Source organism: Agelaius phoeniceus, chromosome 1 (assembly GCF_051311805.1).
Source record: "Agelaius phoeniceus isolate bAgePho1 chromosome 1, bAgePho1.hap1, whole genome shotgun sequence".
NCBI classification, from domain to species: Eukaryota; Metazoa; Chordata; class Aves; order Passeriformes; family Icteridae; genus Agelaius; species Agelaius phoeniceus.
Genome location: NC_135265.1, coordinates 82,108,915 through 82,124,345, shown reverse-complemented (window position 1 = coordinate 82,124,345; position 15,431 = coordinate 82,108,915). Strand labels below are relative to the sequence as shown.

Genomic DNA, 15,431 nt, shown 5'->3' with positions numbered 1-15,431 from the left:
AGTGCTAGGGGAGAGGCCATAGTGGCAAGATGCAGCAGGGAAGGTTCAGATTGGACATTATGAGGAATTTCTCCGCAGAAAGAGTGATTGGGCATTGGAATGGGCTGCCCAGGGAGGTGCTGGAGTCACCGTTCCTGGAGGTGTTTCAGGAAAAGCTGTATGTGGCGCTTAGTGCCATGGTCTAGCTGACATGGGCAGCTGTTCGTTCATAGGTAGCACCCGATGATCTCGGAGGTCTTTTCCAACCCAACTGACCCTGTGTTTCTGTCGATGAGAGCGGGGCCGGCCCGCAGCAGCGCCGGCCCATCCCGGGCCTCCCAGCCGGTGTTTCCGGCAGGCGGCGCTGTGGGCGGGCGGGCGGCGCTCCGTCCCCGCTCGGCCGCGCTCTGTGGCCGCGGGCTCGGCGGCGCGGCCGGTCCGTCCGCTCGGCGCGCGGCCCCGCCCCCCCGGTCACACCACCCGCCCGGCCGGCGCTGCGTCAGCCCGGCAAGATGGAGACCGCTGAGGAAGGTACGGCTCGCCCCGCCACCGCCGCCAGCCCCCGGGCGGAGGCTCTGCCGGGGCAGCCTCGGAGGGTGGAGGGGCGCGGGGGAGGAGGAGAGTGTCACTGGGCCCACTGGGCGGCCTGGGGGCTGCTCACGCCCGGAGGGGCTTCTCGCACCGGGGCTGCAGGTGCTCGGGCCCCGCGCCCCCCCCCACCGTGCCGGGCCCGCCGTGCCGCGGGGGCCGGGCCGGGCCGGGCCGAGCCGTGCCGGGCCGGGCCGAGGGGGGCAGTGTGTGAGGCGGCGCGCGCGGGTGCCCCTTACATAACCACGGGATACGGGGAGCGGGGGGGGAAAGGGGGGCGGTGCTGGCAACACCCGGAGCGGGGCTGGGATGGGCCCTACCGGGGCACCGGGGCCTGCCGGAACCTTCCGCTGGCTGAGGAAGTGGGGGCCCGGGGGAGAAATGAGAGCCCGGGGCGGAGAGCAGCAGGCGGGGTGCGCACGCTGGGGCAGCGGGAGGAGGGCACTGCCCCCGGCTCCCTCCTGGCCAGCGGACCCTGTCGGACCCGGCCGGCCCTGTGGCCCAGGGAGCCTCGCATTTCTGCGTTTAGCTGAATAGTAATAGCTGCTCCTTTCGCAAAGCTGGCTTTGTTAACGTGTGCTGGGCAATCTGTTTGGGAAATTGAAATATGCAGGAGCTGACGTGTTTCTCTGTCTCTAATATTGTAGTCACTTACCTAACTTTTAAAAAAAGAATTGTCAAAGATATAGTCATGAGGTGGGTTTCATGTGTCGTATCCATTTCTAAGGGTATTGCTTTATTTGAGATCAAATATGGATATGTTTTGTCAGCACTTTTGTTATGCTTAGATAATCACAAAATCACTGAATTTTTAAGGTTGTAAGGGACCTCTGGAGTTCATGTACTCAAAGCCCCCTGCCAAGGCAGGGTCACCTAGAGCAGGTGACACAGGAATGTGTCCAGGTGGGTTTTGAATGTCTCCAGAGAGGGAGAGGGACTATGTTGTTCAAGCAGATGTCGGGGAACTTTGACAGATCAGCACTTCATATTGTAGTGTAAACCAAACTAAATAAAGCATGTTTGTTGTGCTATGTTTCCTGCAGTATTTGAGCTTTGTTTATCATCTCAAACAATGAGTGCAAATACATATTGCAGCAGCAAGGCAGTTCCAAGGAAAGCATTTTGTGTCTTGGCTCTTGTTACTTTGGCATCATTTTGAATGTAGCTTTTTATCAGATGCTTGAGAGGGTTTAAAAAAAATGGAAAAACATGAACCACTGGATGAAGTAAGACAGCACCTTTGTAGTAGTGTCCTTTGGGTTGTGCTGTAGACATCCTTAATACCCGTGATCACTGATGGTTTATCAAAATATTTGTGTTTCTTAAATCTAACATTTGAAATTACTTGCTGCAGCTCTGTAGACCAAGTCACTTACACCGATAAAATCAACAACAAATTGAAACTTTGACTGCTTTTCCTCTGCTTGCCCAGAAAAACTGGTTTTTTTGCAAGCTGTGAAGTGGATACTCAGAAATGACCTCCTGATTTTCCACCACTCCAGCAGCTGGTAAATCCATCTCAGTGGATTTAATTCAAACAGCATAGTTGATAATTTGTTACAGGCTGTTACCAGTGGTAGACTTTGATCATACCTGACTTAAGTAGGTGAACAGACCAGCAAGACAAAGAAGAGGAGATTTTTAGTTACATCTTTAAGGCATTGTCTTCTTTAACTAAACCTTTATTTTGAATTCCACACTTGAAATTTTGACTTTTCTGGTTTTATATACAAGCACACACAAAGGCACATGTATCTGCAGCCTTAGATATTCTATTGTGGCCTTATCGATGTTGCCCTCAAAAGCTCCCAGTGGTAGCTTGAAAGTAACCGGTCTATATACTCACTTTCCATAAATACCACCAGAATGTTACAACTTCTTCTACAGTTTCAAACATCAGATCCTACTATTAGAACTTCCCGAGGCTTGCCAGAACGCTGAAGAGACTTCCCAAGGTTAGAAAGCTCTGAACAGCAGCAGCAGCAAAGACTGTGTTAGTGCCTTGAGGAAGAGGAAATATGATATTATTGTGTGCTTGAGCTTCTGCTGCAAAGTGTCAGGTGGACTTTGTGAACTGGTGATGGTCTGATAGTGGTGTTCCGGCCGTTGTGGTTCTGATGGGCTTTGTGCTTGACTGAAGTGTATTGTAGAGTTGAAAACTGAACTGTGTGGTGAGAGCTGAGATAAGAGAGGCAGTCTGGGGTTATGTCAGACCTAAGTGGAAGCTGCTTCCCCTCAACGAATGTGAAAGTTGCTTGTCTGCAGCACCTGAAAGCACCAGATACCAGGTTTTGCTAAAGAGGTAATTCTGGTTCTTTCTAGATAGATCACTTTGTTGCTAAATAACGTAATCTTCACTTTTTGATATTCCAGTGTTGGATTCAGTTGGAGAGATAATAGGCAGTGAATCATTCTCAGGGGGAGCAGGAAAGAACTTATTATTCAAGGTCATTTTTTCCAAAACATGTGCCTGAAGAACAGGATGCAAAGTGTGGGTGCACATAGAAAAATAGTGACTCTTGCACAGTGCAGTTCTCTTTGACCACGGCTGTAGGTCATAAAGTGCATAGCTTAACACCTTGACCCTCAACAGAGTTTATTGATTTGAAGCTATCAGTTGCTTAACAGTCCAAACAATTGCACTCATAATATGTTTATTTGGATTTATACAACAAGGGGAAATATCTAGAAATTATCATAGCTTTGAAAAAATGAAATTGAGGTTTATTTTAGTAAGCTAACAGGCAGTCTTTTCTCAAGTAAAGAGCTCTTTTGCTCACAGTAATGCAAATTGCTTTTTCCCAGAACTTTTGACAATAAGTGAACAGTTTGCTGTGAGAGTCAACAGGCCATTAAATGGACAGATTCAGAGAGCCGTGGGCATCCTTCAGGGAGCAGTGTGCTTTTAGCTTGCTTTCATTGGTGCCAGAGTGTCCTTGAAGCAGTGGTTTCATGTGCTGTCTCGTGCTTGTCTGACCCCTTGTGAGGCTGACCCAGCCGACAAAGCTGCCCACTTGCTGCGGTGAAACAGCTCCCTTGGAAAGAATGCAGGAGGAGGTGGGCATGCCACAGCCAGTGGGCAGGGCAGGGCCTGCCTGTCAGCTGGAGAGACCTGTCCTGTGCAGCCATCTGGAAGTGCCTCTGCCATAAAAGAATCGTTTGTTAAGAGAAGTAGCAGTTCTGATCATTCTTGTCAGCAGAGGAACCAGGGACTCGTGGTGTTTGCAGCAATACTGCAAATCATCGCTGCTACACGTGGCAGTGGTGGAAATGCTCTTTATGTCTCTTTGTAGCATCACTGATGTGATATTGAATACCTGTTTCTGTTAATTCTGGGTTTTCATGCTGCATAATGAATTCAAACTACACTTTCATGGATAGAAAATTGTTTGAATTTAATAATTTGAATTATTATGCTTTATGTGTAGAAACTGTCCTAATAGTCTATAAACTATGGATATGGTCATAATGTGACTTCTTTATAGGAAAAAAAAATCAGTCTTTGGTGCCTTCTTTTTTGTAGAAAAGCATTAACTTTTGAAGATTCTGGCCAAGAACAAAGATAGATGATTTGGACTTGAAATTGCATATTTGCAGTATTCTCACATATTTTTCTGACAAAGATCTCTGATAGGCATGAGTTCCACTGGAACAAATATGCGTGTTTGCTGGATAGTGGTTGATAGAGAAATAATTAACAAAAGATAAAATCTCAAACTCACATATTCTATAAAAATGGACATTTTATGTTCACTTCCTTAATAGAAGTAAAAGGAAGAGTCAAGGGAAGATGCATCTGTCAATAAACAGACAAAACTTGATTTTTATTTCTATTTAATTGTGTGTTTAGAGCTCTGGCTAACTGAATGGTTTAGAGGGAAAAGTTTATGCTCACTTCTTTATCCACAAAACCTCTGCAAACTTCAGTTGCAAGAAAACATCAAAAATAGGGAATAAAGAAGGTGCGGGACATATGGAAATATTACTGAAATGATAAAATAAGAAATAGAAAGTGGCTTTTCTTACTGGACAGTAGGCTGTCTCCAAGTTGGCTAGCAAATTGCAAAATACCTGTGTCTGTTTGTTATATTGGATTTTTTTCCTTTCATCACCTTCCACTTAGGTGATGAAGAGCACCAAGGAAATATGTGTGTTAGGTTCAAGCAAATTATTTAAGTCATTGTTGGACATTATTAAACATCTTCTGCTCATCATCTGTTTAACTTTCTCCAAACTGAGATGGAATTTTTCTATTTCAAAGTATCCACATTCAAGAAACAGTTTTTATGTTGTTTTAGTGATAACTCTTTAGGTAGAAAACACATCCTCCTGTAGTGTCTATTTCCTAGAAATCCTAAAATTCTTTAGGATGTGTTTTGAGTTTATGTAACATGATCAGGCAGATAATGTTCATGTTGCTCTTTCTGGTGATCTCCCAGTCTCTGTCTTGCATCAGATGAAATCTGTCTTTCATCCTCTTTCAATTTATCCTGGCTTCATTTTGCTACACAGTAAAGTTTCTAGAATGTACTTGTGTAATTTGTCTTGAAGATGTAAGTTCTTTAAGCAGAAGTGTAATAAGCTTTTTGTCCTTGTCAGCAGATATATGCAGAGTCTGTCGGTCGGAAGGAACTCCCGAGAAACCCCTCTATCATCCATGTGTGTGTACTGGCAGTATTAAATTTATTCATCAGGAATGGTGAGTTCTGTGTCTTCTGTGTGTTTCTTAAATTTTTCTTTTCCTAATGAAAACATATTAACATGTTTCTAAAAATACCTCAAGTCTTGAGGTTAAGTGAAAAAAACAATATTCAGTGGAAACATGTTTGGGGTTTTGATGTTGTTTACATGCTAATTCGTTACAATTCAGGAAAAATTTAGTAATTATATATGGAAAGAAAGCGCTGATAATTATTTGTATTTGGGACTGCAGTTCTGATTGGAGGTCAGCTTTATGAAAACTAAGCAAAAAATCAGTATGTTAGGGCTTTTTTTACCCACTTATAGTTGTGAATAGAAAGAACATCAAACCTCACAGAAAAAAATAAAAAAACCCTAGTGCTTTTTAGTTGAGGTGTGTTTGATCAGGAAGTGCTAAAGTAAAAACTGTATTTCTGGTCTATATGGTCATTTCTGATGGTATTTTAATAATCCTCCTTTCACAAATGCAGCAATTCTAAATCTTAGCTGTGTGCATCCATAAGTCATATCTTGAAGTATTTATAAGAACTGGTGTCACTGGTGGATGTCTGTGCCAGGCTGTCTGTTTGATCAATAACGTACTCAGAGAATGAATGTTCTGTATCAACACTGGGACACATGTCAGTTTACCTTTTTCTACTGTTTGAAACTTATTTCATGGCCTAAATGGACTTAATAAACGTGCTAATTTAAGTCCTGCTTGACAGTACAAATATCCTGATTTAAGTGTGGAGCAGGGAATTAGTGTGTTTTCCTTAATGGAGGGATAGGGCTGAGAGATGTATAGAGTGTGTTAATGTGATCACTTTTTATTGCAGCTTAGTTCAGTGGCTTAAACACAGCAGAAAAGAATACTGTGAATTATGTAAGCACAGATTTGCTTTCACACCAAGTAAGTATGTTTTACTTGCTCCTATTTTTTTCAGAATTTTTCTTACATAATATCTATGAAGTGATTACTTTTTCATTCAGTGTGGTAGATCCAAACTTGTGGTGTAACTTCTGTATTTTTGTTTTAATTGCAATTTCTATGCATGTTATTGCAGACTGTGAATTGCTTAAATGATGGATAATTTGGTTCTTTCATAATCTTAAGTGAGACATAGAAGTATTATTCTGTACCTTTTTCTGACAGCCTCAGTCCCATTCTTTTTTTGCCAACATTACAGTGTGTTGCCTGTTTTCAGCTTCATTGATAAATTTGAGTTTTTGGAAGTCTGAATGGTAAAGTGAAACAGTGGCAAAATTTGAATTTTAAAGGCAGTTTTCAGTTACCTTTAAAGGATCTACCTGCAACACTAATACTTTGCTTCTGTCAGTTTCAGTTGAAGTGGTCTTTACAGATAATAGAAATTATTATTATTCAACTTATATTTCAGTCAAGATATACTAGCCACTCAGTATTAAATTGCCTCTTATGTTAGATACAACTAAATAGAAAGATGAAGAATATTCATATAGCTCCAAGAGGATTCTTAATTACATTTTGGCTGATTGTAGAAGGAATAGGTGAGGTGGCAGGCTAGTGTTATTTAGTGTTGTCAGTTGCCTGTTGAGCAGGTAAAGTGGGTTTTATGCTACATTTTTCTCTTTAAATTTACTGATTTATTTCTGTTCCCCTCTTACCTTTTTTTGTGTGTTGGTGTTTTTTTCCTCCTAGTTTTGTACTTTGGTAGAGAAAACTGAGGTTAAGGTGGTTTAGTTCATGTATTTTCTGTTCCAAAAATGCCTTAGTGCACCTTCTTTCTATATGTTGAACCTTGGTATAATGTATTTCTGCCAAGAATTAATTAAACACACTAGACCATCAGTGAAATGTACTATATTAACTCTGTCTTGAGAGGGCAATAGTGTATTTTACGTTAAACACAGCAGTGCTTTCCAGTTATTATTCTTAAATACTGCTGTGACCTGTATGAGGAATGTTAGAAATCATCTGCTTGCAGGTTTTATTTGTTACATATTTTTATAAAGGCATTATATTACTTCTGCATGGAACTTGCACAAACTAAAAGTGATATGCAGTTCTGAATCTCCCTACAAGCTAATTAGCCACTTCCAAAATTGCATACTGTGACCAGGTCCTCTACAGAATTTAGTGTGCAAGACCAGAAAATGGCATTTCAGTGATTTATTAGTTGTTAAGAAAAAAGACTTTCTAGTTTTGTATGAAAAGAAAAAAGCAAATCAAAAAAGTTTATAATGTTTTCCTTGGGATCTAGAAAAAGAGGATAAGCCATTCCAAACTAAATACATTTTATATGCATGTTGCTCTTGATAAGAGGAAGCTTAGTTGCTGCCCTTATCAACAGAGGTGTTCCTGCAGAAGTTAATTCTTTACTGACACTGCTGTTGCCAGCACAGCTTGTAATGTACTTGTAGGTTATAGACAGGGGATAAAACTTAGTTGAGTTCATGTGGCTCAAAAAAATTACCATTTTTAATAGGAACTTTGAAATTGGTAATAAGCAATCTCTTTCTTCCTCATGCAATAGAGTCTCTCCTCCACATTCAGCCTCTAGTAAAGTTCTGCTTATCCTCTGCCACACACTTGTCACTCCCATGAGTGAGCAGGCTCAGCTGATAAGGTTTCCTTCTCAGCTTTCCACGTTGCAGTGTGCTTTTTTCTACCAGGCTTCACACAGTGGTAGCAGGTCAGGTACCCTGCACAGATTCCTCCTGCCCTCGCTACCCATGGGGTCTTGTTTCATTGTTTCCCTCACACCCAATACTCATGCAGTTATGGTTTCCATAATTTCTCTTTTCCCTCTTTCTTTGGAAGATAATGTGGCTGTCCAGTCTAGAAACTGGATCTGCTTGTGGGAACGGGGAAGGAGTCACAGGTGCTGGAGAGAGAATGATAAGGCAGGAAAAAAAGGGGACTTATGTATGCCTGTCATCCCAAGCAAAGTTGGATCTGGCCTGTAACCATGCCAGGTGTAACACATTTTCAGATAAGTCGATTCACCACGGGATGTGGTCAAATAAACACATGCATGTAATTAATATCTGTGCTCCAGCAGACAAGCACTAATGGTGTAATAGAATATTAGTGCAGTAATACCAGCAACTCCTCTCTTGTTTAGCTTGGTTTGCTTGCTAAGGCTGTTGCTGTCATTCTGTGAAAAATGCTCCCTGAATAGAGTATTCATAAACTATTTGTAGTGCATTATTCTCTAAGTTCTGTAACATTTTGGGATTTTTTAGCACCTGAACTACTAGCTTAGTTATTGCTTGGAAAAAAGGAAAAAGGAGAAGATTCAACTTGTATTTTGGCTGGAGTACAAAGGAACAAATTTTTCTTTTGAATAATAGCATCATTCTCTAAATGTGTTTAGTCATGTAGGTAAATTACTTGATTTCAAATGCATTCTTTAAAGCTAAATTTTTATGTTTTAAAATTAACTACTTTTCTGCAGTTCTACAAGTTAAGAACTAAATCAACTATGAAAAAAGTAGCTTTTGACATTTTTTGATTGTCATGGTACTTGTTAATTTTCAATTTGTGAGTTTTCTTCCTGAGTTTTTAAAGAGTAACTACTCTCTATTCTTTTCCTCCCCACACATGCACTTACTTTTGTCATGTGCAAGGATGTGCTTCTATTAGTGCTACACTAAACATAAGCGCCAACACATGAAAGATGGTGAGGCTGTATTTCCCAAGAAAATACAGTTGTCAAAACTTCACCATTCTGTAGGAGGTAATGTTAACATAAATACTGTCAAAAACACAAGTACAGGAGCAGACTAGGCTGATCTTTGTCTGAGGATTGGGATGGGTTCGTTTCTGCACTTCCTGTGCAGCTTCATTGCTGGTATGCAGTTCATTCAATGTCACAAGCTTAGTTAAAACAAAGACTGTAAAACTAAAGGAACCCATATGAGTAGGATGTTCCTTATCATGTAATTTGGATATTACATTATTGAAGGATATAATAAACTGATATCTCTACCTGTTTTGTTTTGATAAACTTTTAACACAGTAGTCCATAGCTTCAGCATTTCTAGAAAGGCTAACTTCAAAAAATAAACTTCTGGAACAAAATACTACATGCTGGCACAGAATTCAGTGTGCCTTCTGCCAGTTCCAGTGTGCAGAGTATACACACAGCTGAGAGTTGTATGAATGTTACTTCATACACTAGAGCTGTGCTTGCCTGAGAAGGAGTGGAGTTTTTCTTCTTTTACCTTAGTGGTCTGAAGCAAAGTCTGCATGTGTTTGAAGGGCGTAAAACACAGAAACATAGAGTGGTTTGGGTTGGAAAGGTCTTATGAAGATCATCTAGTCCAACCTAAAGAATAATTCACAAGCCCTGTTTTACCAAATCAGTGTTTCCACCCAGGAGCTATCAAGTATATGGTTTTTACTTATGAGTTACACAGTGTTATTTCACGATCAGTGCATGAGGATGACTGAGGTGGCATATAAATGGCTTGCAAATGTAGTAGTAAATAAAGAACCTATGGGTGAGAGGGCTGCAAGTGTGATGATTCTGTGAAGTAAGCTAAATGGCAGCTTCTAAATGTAGCCTTGTGGTTTTCCTACCTTATTTGTGTCAGTGTAAGAGCATATTTTTTGTCTACCATCTGTTTTGGAGAAGTAAAATTAATAATTGTGTTCCTGGAAAAGTTAGGCTTGCAGGAGAGGAGGGTAAAAGAAAACCCCACCTCCTGAAAACAACCAGCCAAACAAAAAAACCCCACCTAAATTTAGGATTCACAACTAAATTAGCAGTTACACTGCATAGCTGTGACCTAAGTATCCAAAAAGCTTTCTAGTAGTTTTCTATAACCTGTACAGCTCAAAGAAGTTGAGCTAAACCTATTAAAAACTCACCCAAAATCTGTTTGAATTTCATACTGTAATAGAAAAAAAAAGACAAGCTATTGTTTCAATTGGTCTCTAGTAGAAAGATTTTTATTTCTGTGGTAAATAAAGTAGGAACTGTGGTAAATAAAGTAACTGAGTTAGGAAAGATTACTGAGATGTAAATAAGGGATGGAGGTGCAGTGAGGAGGATGGATGCTGTGGTGGCAAGAGTCAAGGTCTCAGGCCTCAAAGTGATGGTGGGAAGGGAGTGCAGGGAGCTGCAGTGTGGACAGAAAATGGCACTGGGTGACAGACACAGGTGGGGAGATAAGCTATGGAAATCACTGGCAACAAGCTGCAGTGGTGCAGGGTGCTTGCACACCAAGGGTTCCTGTCATGCTAGGAATTCCTGCATTTCATGCACCTGAGTGTTGCAGGACATAGCAGGATTTTACCTTGTCATCATGATATAAAGCTTCTAGTGGAAAAAGCTGTACATATTTTAAGGTGTGCACAGAAAAACCAGCTTTCTTCCCACCCTCAGCTTCTCAAATCATCAAAAATTACCAAATCGTTAAAAGTTGGGGGACATAGCTTGCGTTCTCTGAGTAGTAGCTACATTGTGCTTTTATTTGAAAAAGCTCTGTTGTAACTCTAAAGCCTTTAGAAAAGTGAGCACACAAAAATGCCAACTTCTATAAGCACTTTCTGCTTTAAGTTAGGATGGACATTCTTTCTTATAGTTCTTCATGTGTGTTTGGTAATTCCTGGAAGATGCATTTTTAAATTTCAAATCTTTCCAACTCAACAACTTGTCCCTAACAAATTAATCATTAATACAAAGTTAATGTTTTCTGTGTAGTCCTTGTTGCAAAGTGTTGATCAAAATATATTTTTTGAACATGAGAAGGTTCTCGAAGTATCTGCTGAATTGTGAGTGGTGCCGTAAATATTTAACAGATGCACTCTAAACAGATATTCTTTTGCACACTTGACAAAGCTTTTTTGTCTCTCCTGTGGCAGAAATTTTCCAGAATGCTTGTTCAGTGTGAGCTGAGATCATTAGTTAGACTTCGGCTGGCATTTTCTATAGTTCCAAATTGTGTACTAAATCTGTTTCTGTAACAAGAAAATTGTAAGACAATGTCAAAATATGTTTGTGTCCTGCTTTCAATTCACTGCTCTGTGTTCTCACAGCTACAGTTCCCTAGTGTTATACTTTCAGTCCTGTGTTTCATGAATTCCAGTTCCCTGCCAGATACCTGGCGAATAACAAGCTTTGAAATTTCAAACCAGTTACTACTTGTCTCGGGGGTACTGTGCTGTTGTTACTTTGTGTCATTTATAATCCACACAGCGCTGAAATGCACCAGTCTCTCCCCATTCTGCTGGACTGCTTCTGGATATTGATACTGTTTGTCTGTGTTCTTGACTTCTCTTTACAATACAGAAACTGAAGGAAATAGCTCTGGAGAGAAAAGAATTTCTTCCTCCTGTAGATGCTTCTTCTCTGAGACTAGTAAAAGGATGATTGGGAATGTAGGTGAAGGAGCTGCAGGTAGATAGCATAAAGCAGTATTTGTTAGACTCTTAAAGGGTTGCTTATGAGAGGAATTGCAAACTTCTTCCTATTTATTGTTATAAAAATTGATTTTCCTTATGTAGTTAGAAGTATATAAGGTTTTAAAAGATAGTCCATGATGTTAAAGTCTTCAAGCACAGATGTTTCCAACATTACAAACATCCAGGCAGAAATGTCTTTGTGCAACTTCCAAATATAGTTTATCTTCTTTATTCAAATCTGTTATTGATGCTGTGCATTTCCACTTCTTAGTATCCATGTGAGTATGTAGAAAGTAAGTACATGTAATGAAATTTTTACATGTTTTCTAATTGTTTGCAAAAGAAAACCTCACCACTGTTTTTCTTGGCTTTTGAGTAGGGATGGAGCTATGCAACATATAGGTGTTGAGTTTAAAAAGTCAAGAAAATCTAGTATATGAGAATATCTGTGCAGGATCAGAGATTTGCATTGTGCTTTGTAATAGGAGCATCCTTAGAAGAAATTCTGCCTGATATGAAGCAGATATCTGTTGAAAGTCAGTCATGGTGTGTAAATTTCAGTGTCTGTGGATACTTAATCAGTTCTCTCCAATTTTCCTCCCTGTGTGCTGCTTTTTTTTTGCTGGGGTTTTTTTGGTCCGTGCTGTTGGATGGCAAGTAGGATCTAAATTACGTAGCACAAACAAATGGATAGTGTGCAAAATTGCTAATTTCTGTTATTCCTCGTGCCCTGTCCATGAACTAGGTTTATAAATAACAGACAGAGGAATCTTTGAGGTAGTGTTGAGTGAGAGTTATACTGACTTTAGAATCTGCTTTTTCTTGAGCTTATTTTTCGGTAATTGGAGTTTACAGTTAACAAATAAAGCTATTAAAAAAACTTCTCTTAGGTCAAAAATTGGCATGGAGCTCATTAATTTTCCCATTCCACTCAGTACACACTGAAACAAATGTGTTATGTGAATTTTTCTTGTTGTTTGGAGTCGTCTCCTGAGAATATAAAATATGCTTATTCTTTTAGTAAGCTTTTGTCAGATGCAAACAGTTTGTAGTTGGCAGGACATTACATAAATGCTTCTCTAAAGGGCAAACTGTTTCACAAGTGCCTTTTCTACACAGTTTATTCCCCAGATATGCCTTCAAGGCTTCCAATCCAAGACATCTTTGCTGGACTGGTTACAAGTATTGGCACAGCAATACGATACTGGTTTCATTATACACTTGTGGCCTTTGCATGGTTGGGAGTAGTACCTCTTACTGCATGTAAGTATTAATTTTCTGTACATAATGCTCTTATACACATGGAAATGTGCTGCTTCCTGCAACAAAGTTTTGTGAGACCATTATTGTCTATTAAAAAATAAAAATTCAAGGATGCTATTTAATTTATTTTCACTCAAATTCTACCTGTTTGATTCTTAAGCCAGTAGTGCAATGCAAAAATGTTAAGACATAGGAGAGAATGCATGAAAGAGCTTTTAAATGTCTTACTCCAATAAAATGCCTCTTCTTCATTGTCTTCTTTAAAATCTACATGGAATGTTTTTATGCCATTTAGTAATATTAGGAGAGAAGAATTGTCCTATTTTTATTAATCATCTCTAAATTAAAGTGCAGGGGTTATGTGAAAAGTAAAATTCTTTATAATCATGGACAAATTGATTTGTGAAACTCTTAAATCTCAAAGTCATGTAAGTAGTAAAGGAATTCAGAAAAGAGAGCACACATTTAAATTACTCTAGTATATAGTTTGAAATTTACTTTCCAAATAGATATTTGCAGTGATACTACATCTGTCTTTAACCTGCTGCCATATTCTTCCTTAGGCATCCATTAGTGTGACCAGTGCTGGACACAGATCTAGATGAATCTTGGCTCTAACCTAGCATGGCAGTTCTTACACTTTGAATGCATACCTTTTAAAGATGTACAGCTAAAATACAGCTTTGTTCCACGTGGTTGTATATGATCTTGAGTTCTGTTCATGCACTGAAAGTTGAGATTTTCTTCCATGTCATAAATTTAGTTGGCCACCAGGTGACAAGAGGGTACCTGGGGGTCCTTTCCAAGTGAAGCTATATTCAAAATTGAATTTATATCAAGCTTCTGTTTATTCACGCAGGTCGTATCTACAAGTGCTTGTTTACTGGCTCTGTGAGCTCACTACTGACACTGCCATTAGATATTCTGTCCACGTAAGTACTTCAGCAGTTTGATACAAAAACCCGTTTTAGTCAGATTATCTTGAAAACAGGAACTTGGGAACTTAGTTTCCCTTTCATCCAGTTACACTTGCTGTCTTCTACCATCTTAATAAGCAACTGCCCATTACCCTTTGCACAACCAGATGTATGGACAACACCATTACAATAGAAATCATTTCACTTTGGAGTTCCGTTATTCAGGATCTTTGGAGCTGGAAAACAGACTTTGCAAAGCAGGCCCTGGTTAATGAAAATTTGTATTTGATGTCAAGAAAACTTATGCTGCAAAATTACACTTAATAATTTAAAAAATCAACTTCCTATTGTTTAAATCAGATACATAGTAGAATATTAAGAAATGTGTCACTAATAATGTCACTTTGTTTTCTTTGTTGCATTTTTATATTTTGAATTTAATTTTATTCATTCTGAGTCTCTTATGTGAGAGGGATTATTTTTTTTATCAGATTTCCTTCTAGCTGATACTTGGATTTTTAATGCTTCAATCACCATCTGCTATTGCACATTGTCTTTCCTTGTCCTTTTTAAATCAATTTTGCCTGAAGAATCAATAAATACCAAACGACAGAATTCCAAGCTTACTTAAATTCAAGCCTCTTACTTTCTCCTTATCTTGAACATGAGGAGCTGAAACTGAGTTTAAGTAGAATCAGCTGCACATCAAGCAGATTTGGAGTGAATGTTCTCTGTGGTTCATCTAAATCAATCATCTCAATTGGGCTATTTGATTTGAGAAATCAGGTCAAGTTGCATTTAACTTATTTTCATTATTGGAGAGAGATGCTTGTTTCAGTCTAATAACAGTATATTTCCTATTATCTCTTTAGTGTAGATTCTATTTTTATTTTTCGGAGAAGAATCTGTAACAACTGAACCCAGAGCACCTCATATCTATTACAGTCTAGGGAGAAAATAAGAGACTCAAGTATTTGTCAGATTTTAATGGTGTGTGAAACTGTGTTTTGACATTTATTTCTTTGGCAGAGTCAATTACAGTAGCCTCTTGTGTCCTCTTTTCATTTTGGACTTCATGTCCCCATGGTATTCATTGTGCTGTGAAGGCACAAGTTTGCAGCTTCAAGGGAGACCAGACTGATGCTTCTTTGGGGGATGGCAGAGTACTATGATGCCATCTTTCTTACTTATTTTTAAGAACATATTGTAGTTTTCCAAGGAGGAACCTGAAATTAGGGATGAGAATTGCTTAAGATGATTTAAGTACCTCTTGCATTGCATGAAACCCCAGTTTTGGTTGGCTGACTGAACTTTGCTTTGCTGCTGCTGCTATACAGTTATGTATGATCTGATTGATTAAGATTTTTAAGGTATAGAGATAATATCTGAGGTGAAATGCTACCTGAAATGTAGAGCAATTGAAGGGGAAACCCTAGAGTTCCATTCTTCTGGTTCAGGTAGCTCAGCAGATAAAATGCTTTATCTGGATGGACTGGTGGACTGGATATTATGCATTTAGCCATTTAAGTAAACCTCTTACTATATCAAACCATTTACTTAGTGACTATTGTGTTTCCTTTGCTGTTCTGGAAGATTGTTTTTTCTGAGCT

The 15,431-nt window shown here is 39.5% G+C and overlaps 1 protein-coding gene across 2 annotated transcripts in view; it reads left to right on the top strand.

Annotated features, from left to right (window-relative positions):
• Positions 1–369: 369 nt before the first annotated feature.
• Positions 370–15,431, top strand: part of MARCHF6 (membrane associated ring-CH-type finger 6) — a 44,294-nt gene continuing 29,232 nt past the window's right edge. Inside the window, exons 1-5 of one of the 2 annotated variants that reach the window (XM_054649906.2) lie at positions 370–510; positions 5,170–5,266; positions 6,087–6,160; positions 12,761–12,904; positions 13,764–13,836. In XM_054649906.2, coding sequence (XP_054505881.1) covers positions 492–510; positions 5,170–5,266; positions 6,087–6,160; positions 12,761–12,904; positions 13,764–13,836 — 407 coding nt within the window. In that variant the 5' untranslated portion in view covers positions 370–491. Of the gene's footprint in view, positions 511–5,166; positions 5,267–6,086; positions 6,161–12,760; positions 12,905–13,763; positions 13,837–15,431 lie in introns of both variants that reach the window. The other variant, XM_054649898.2, reaches the window with a different exon arrangement.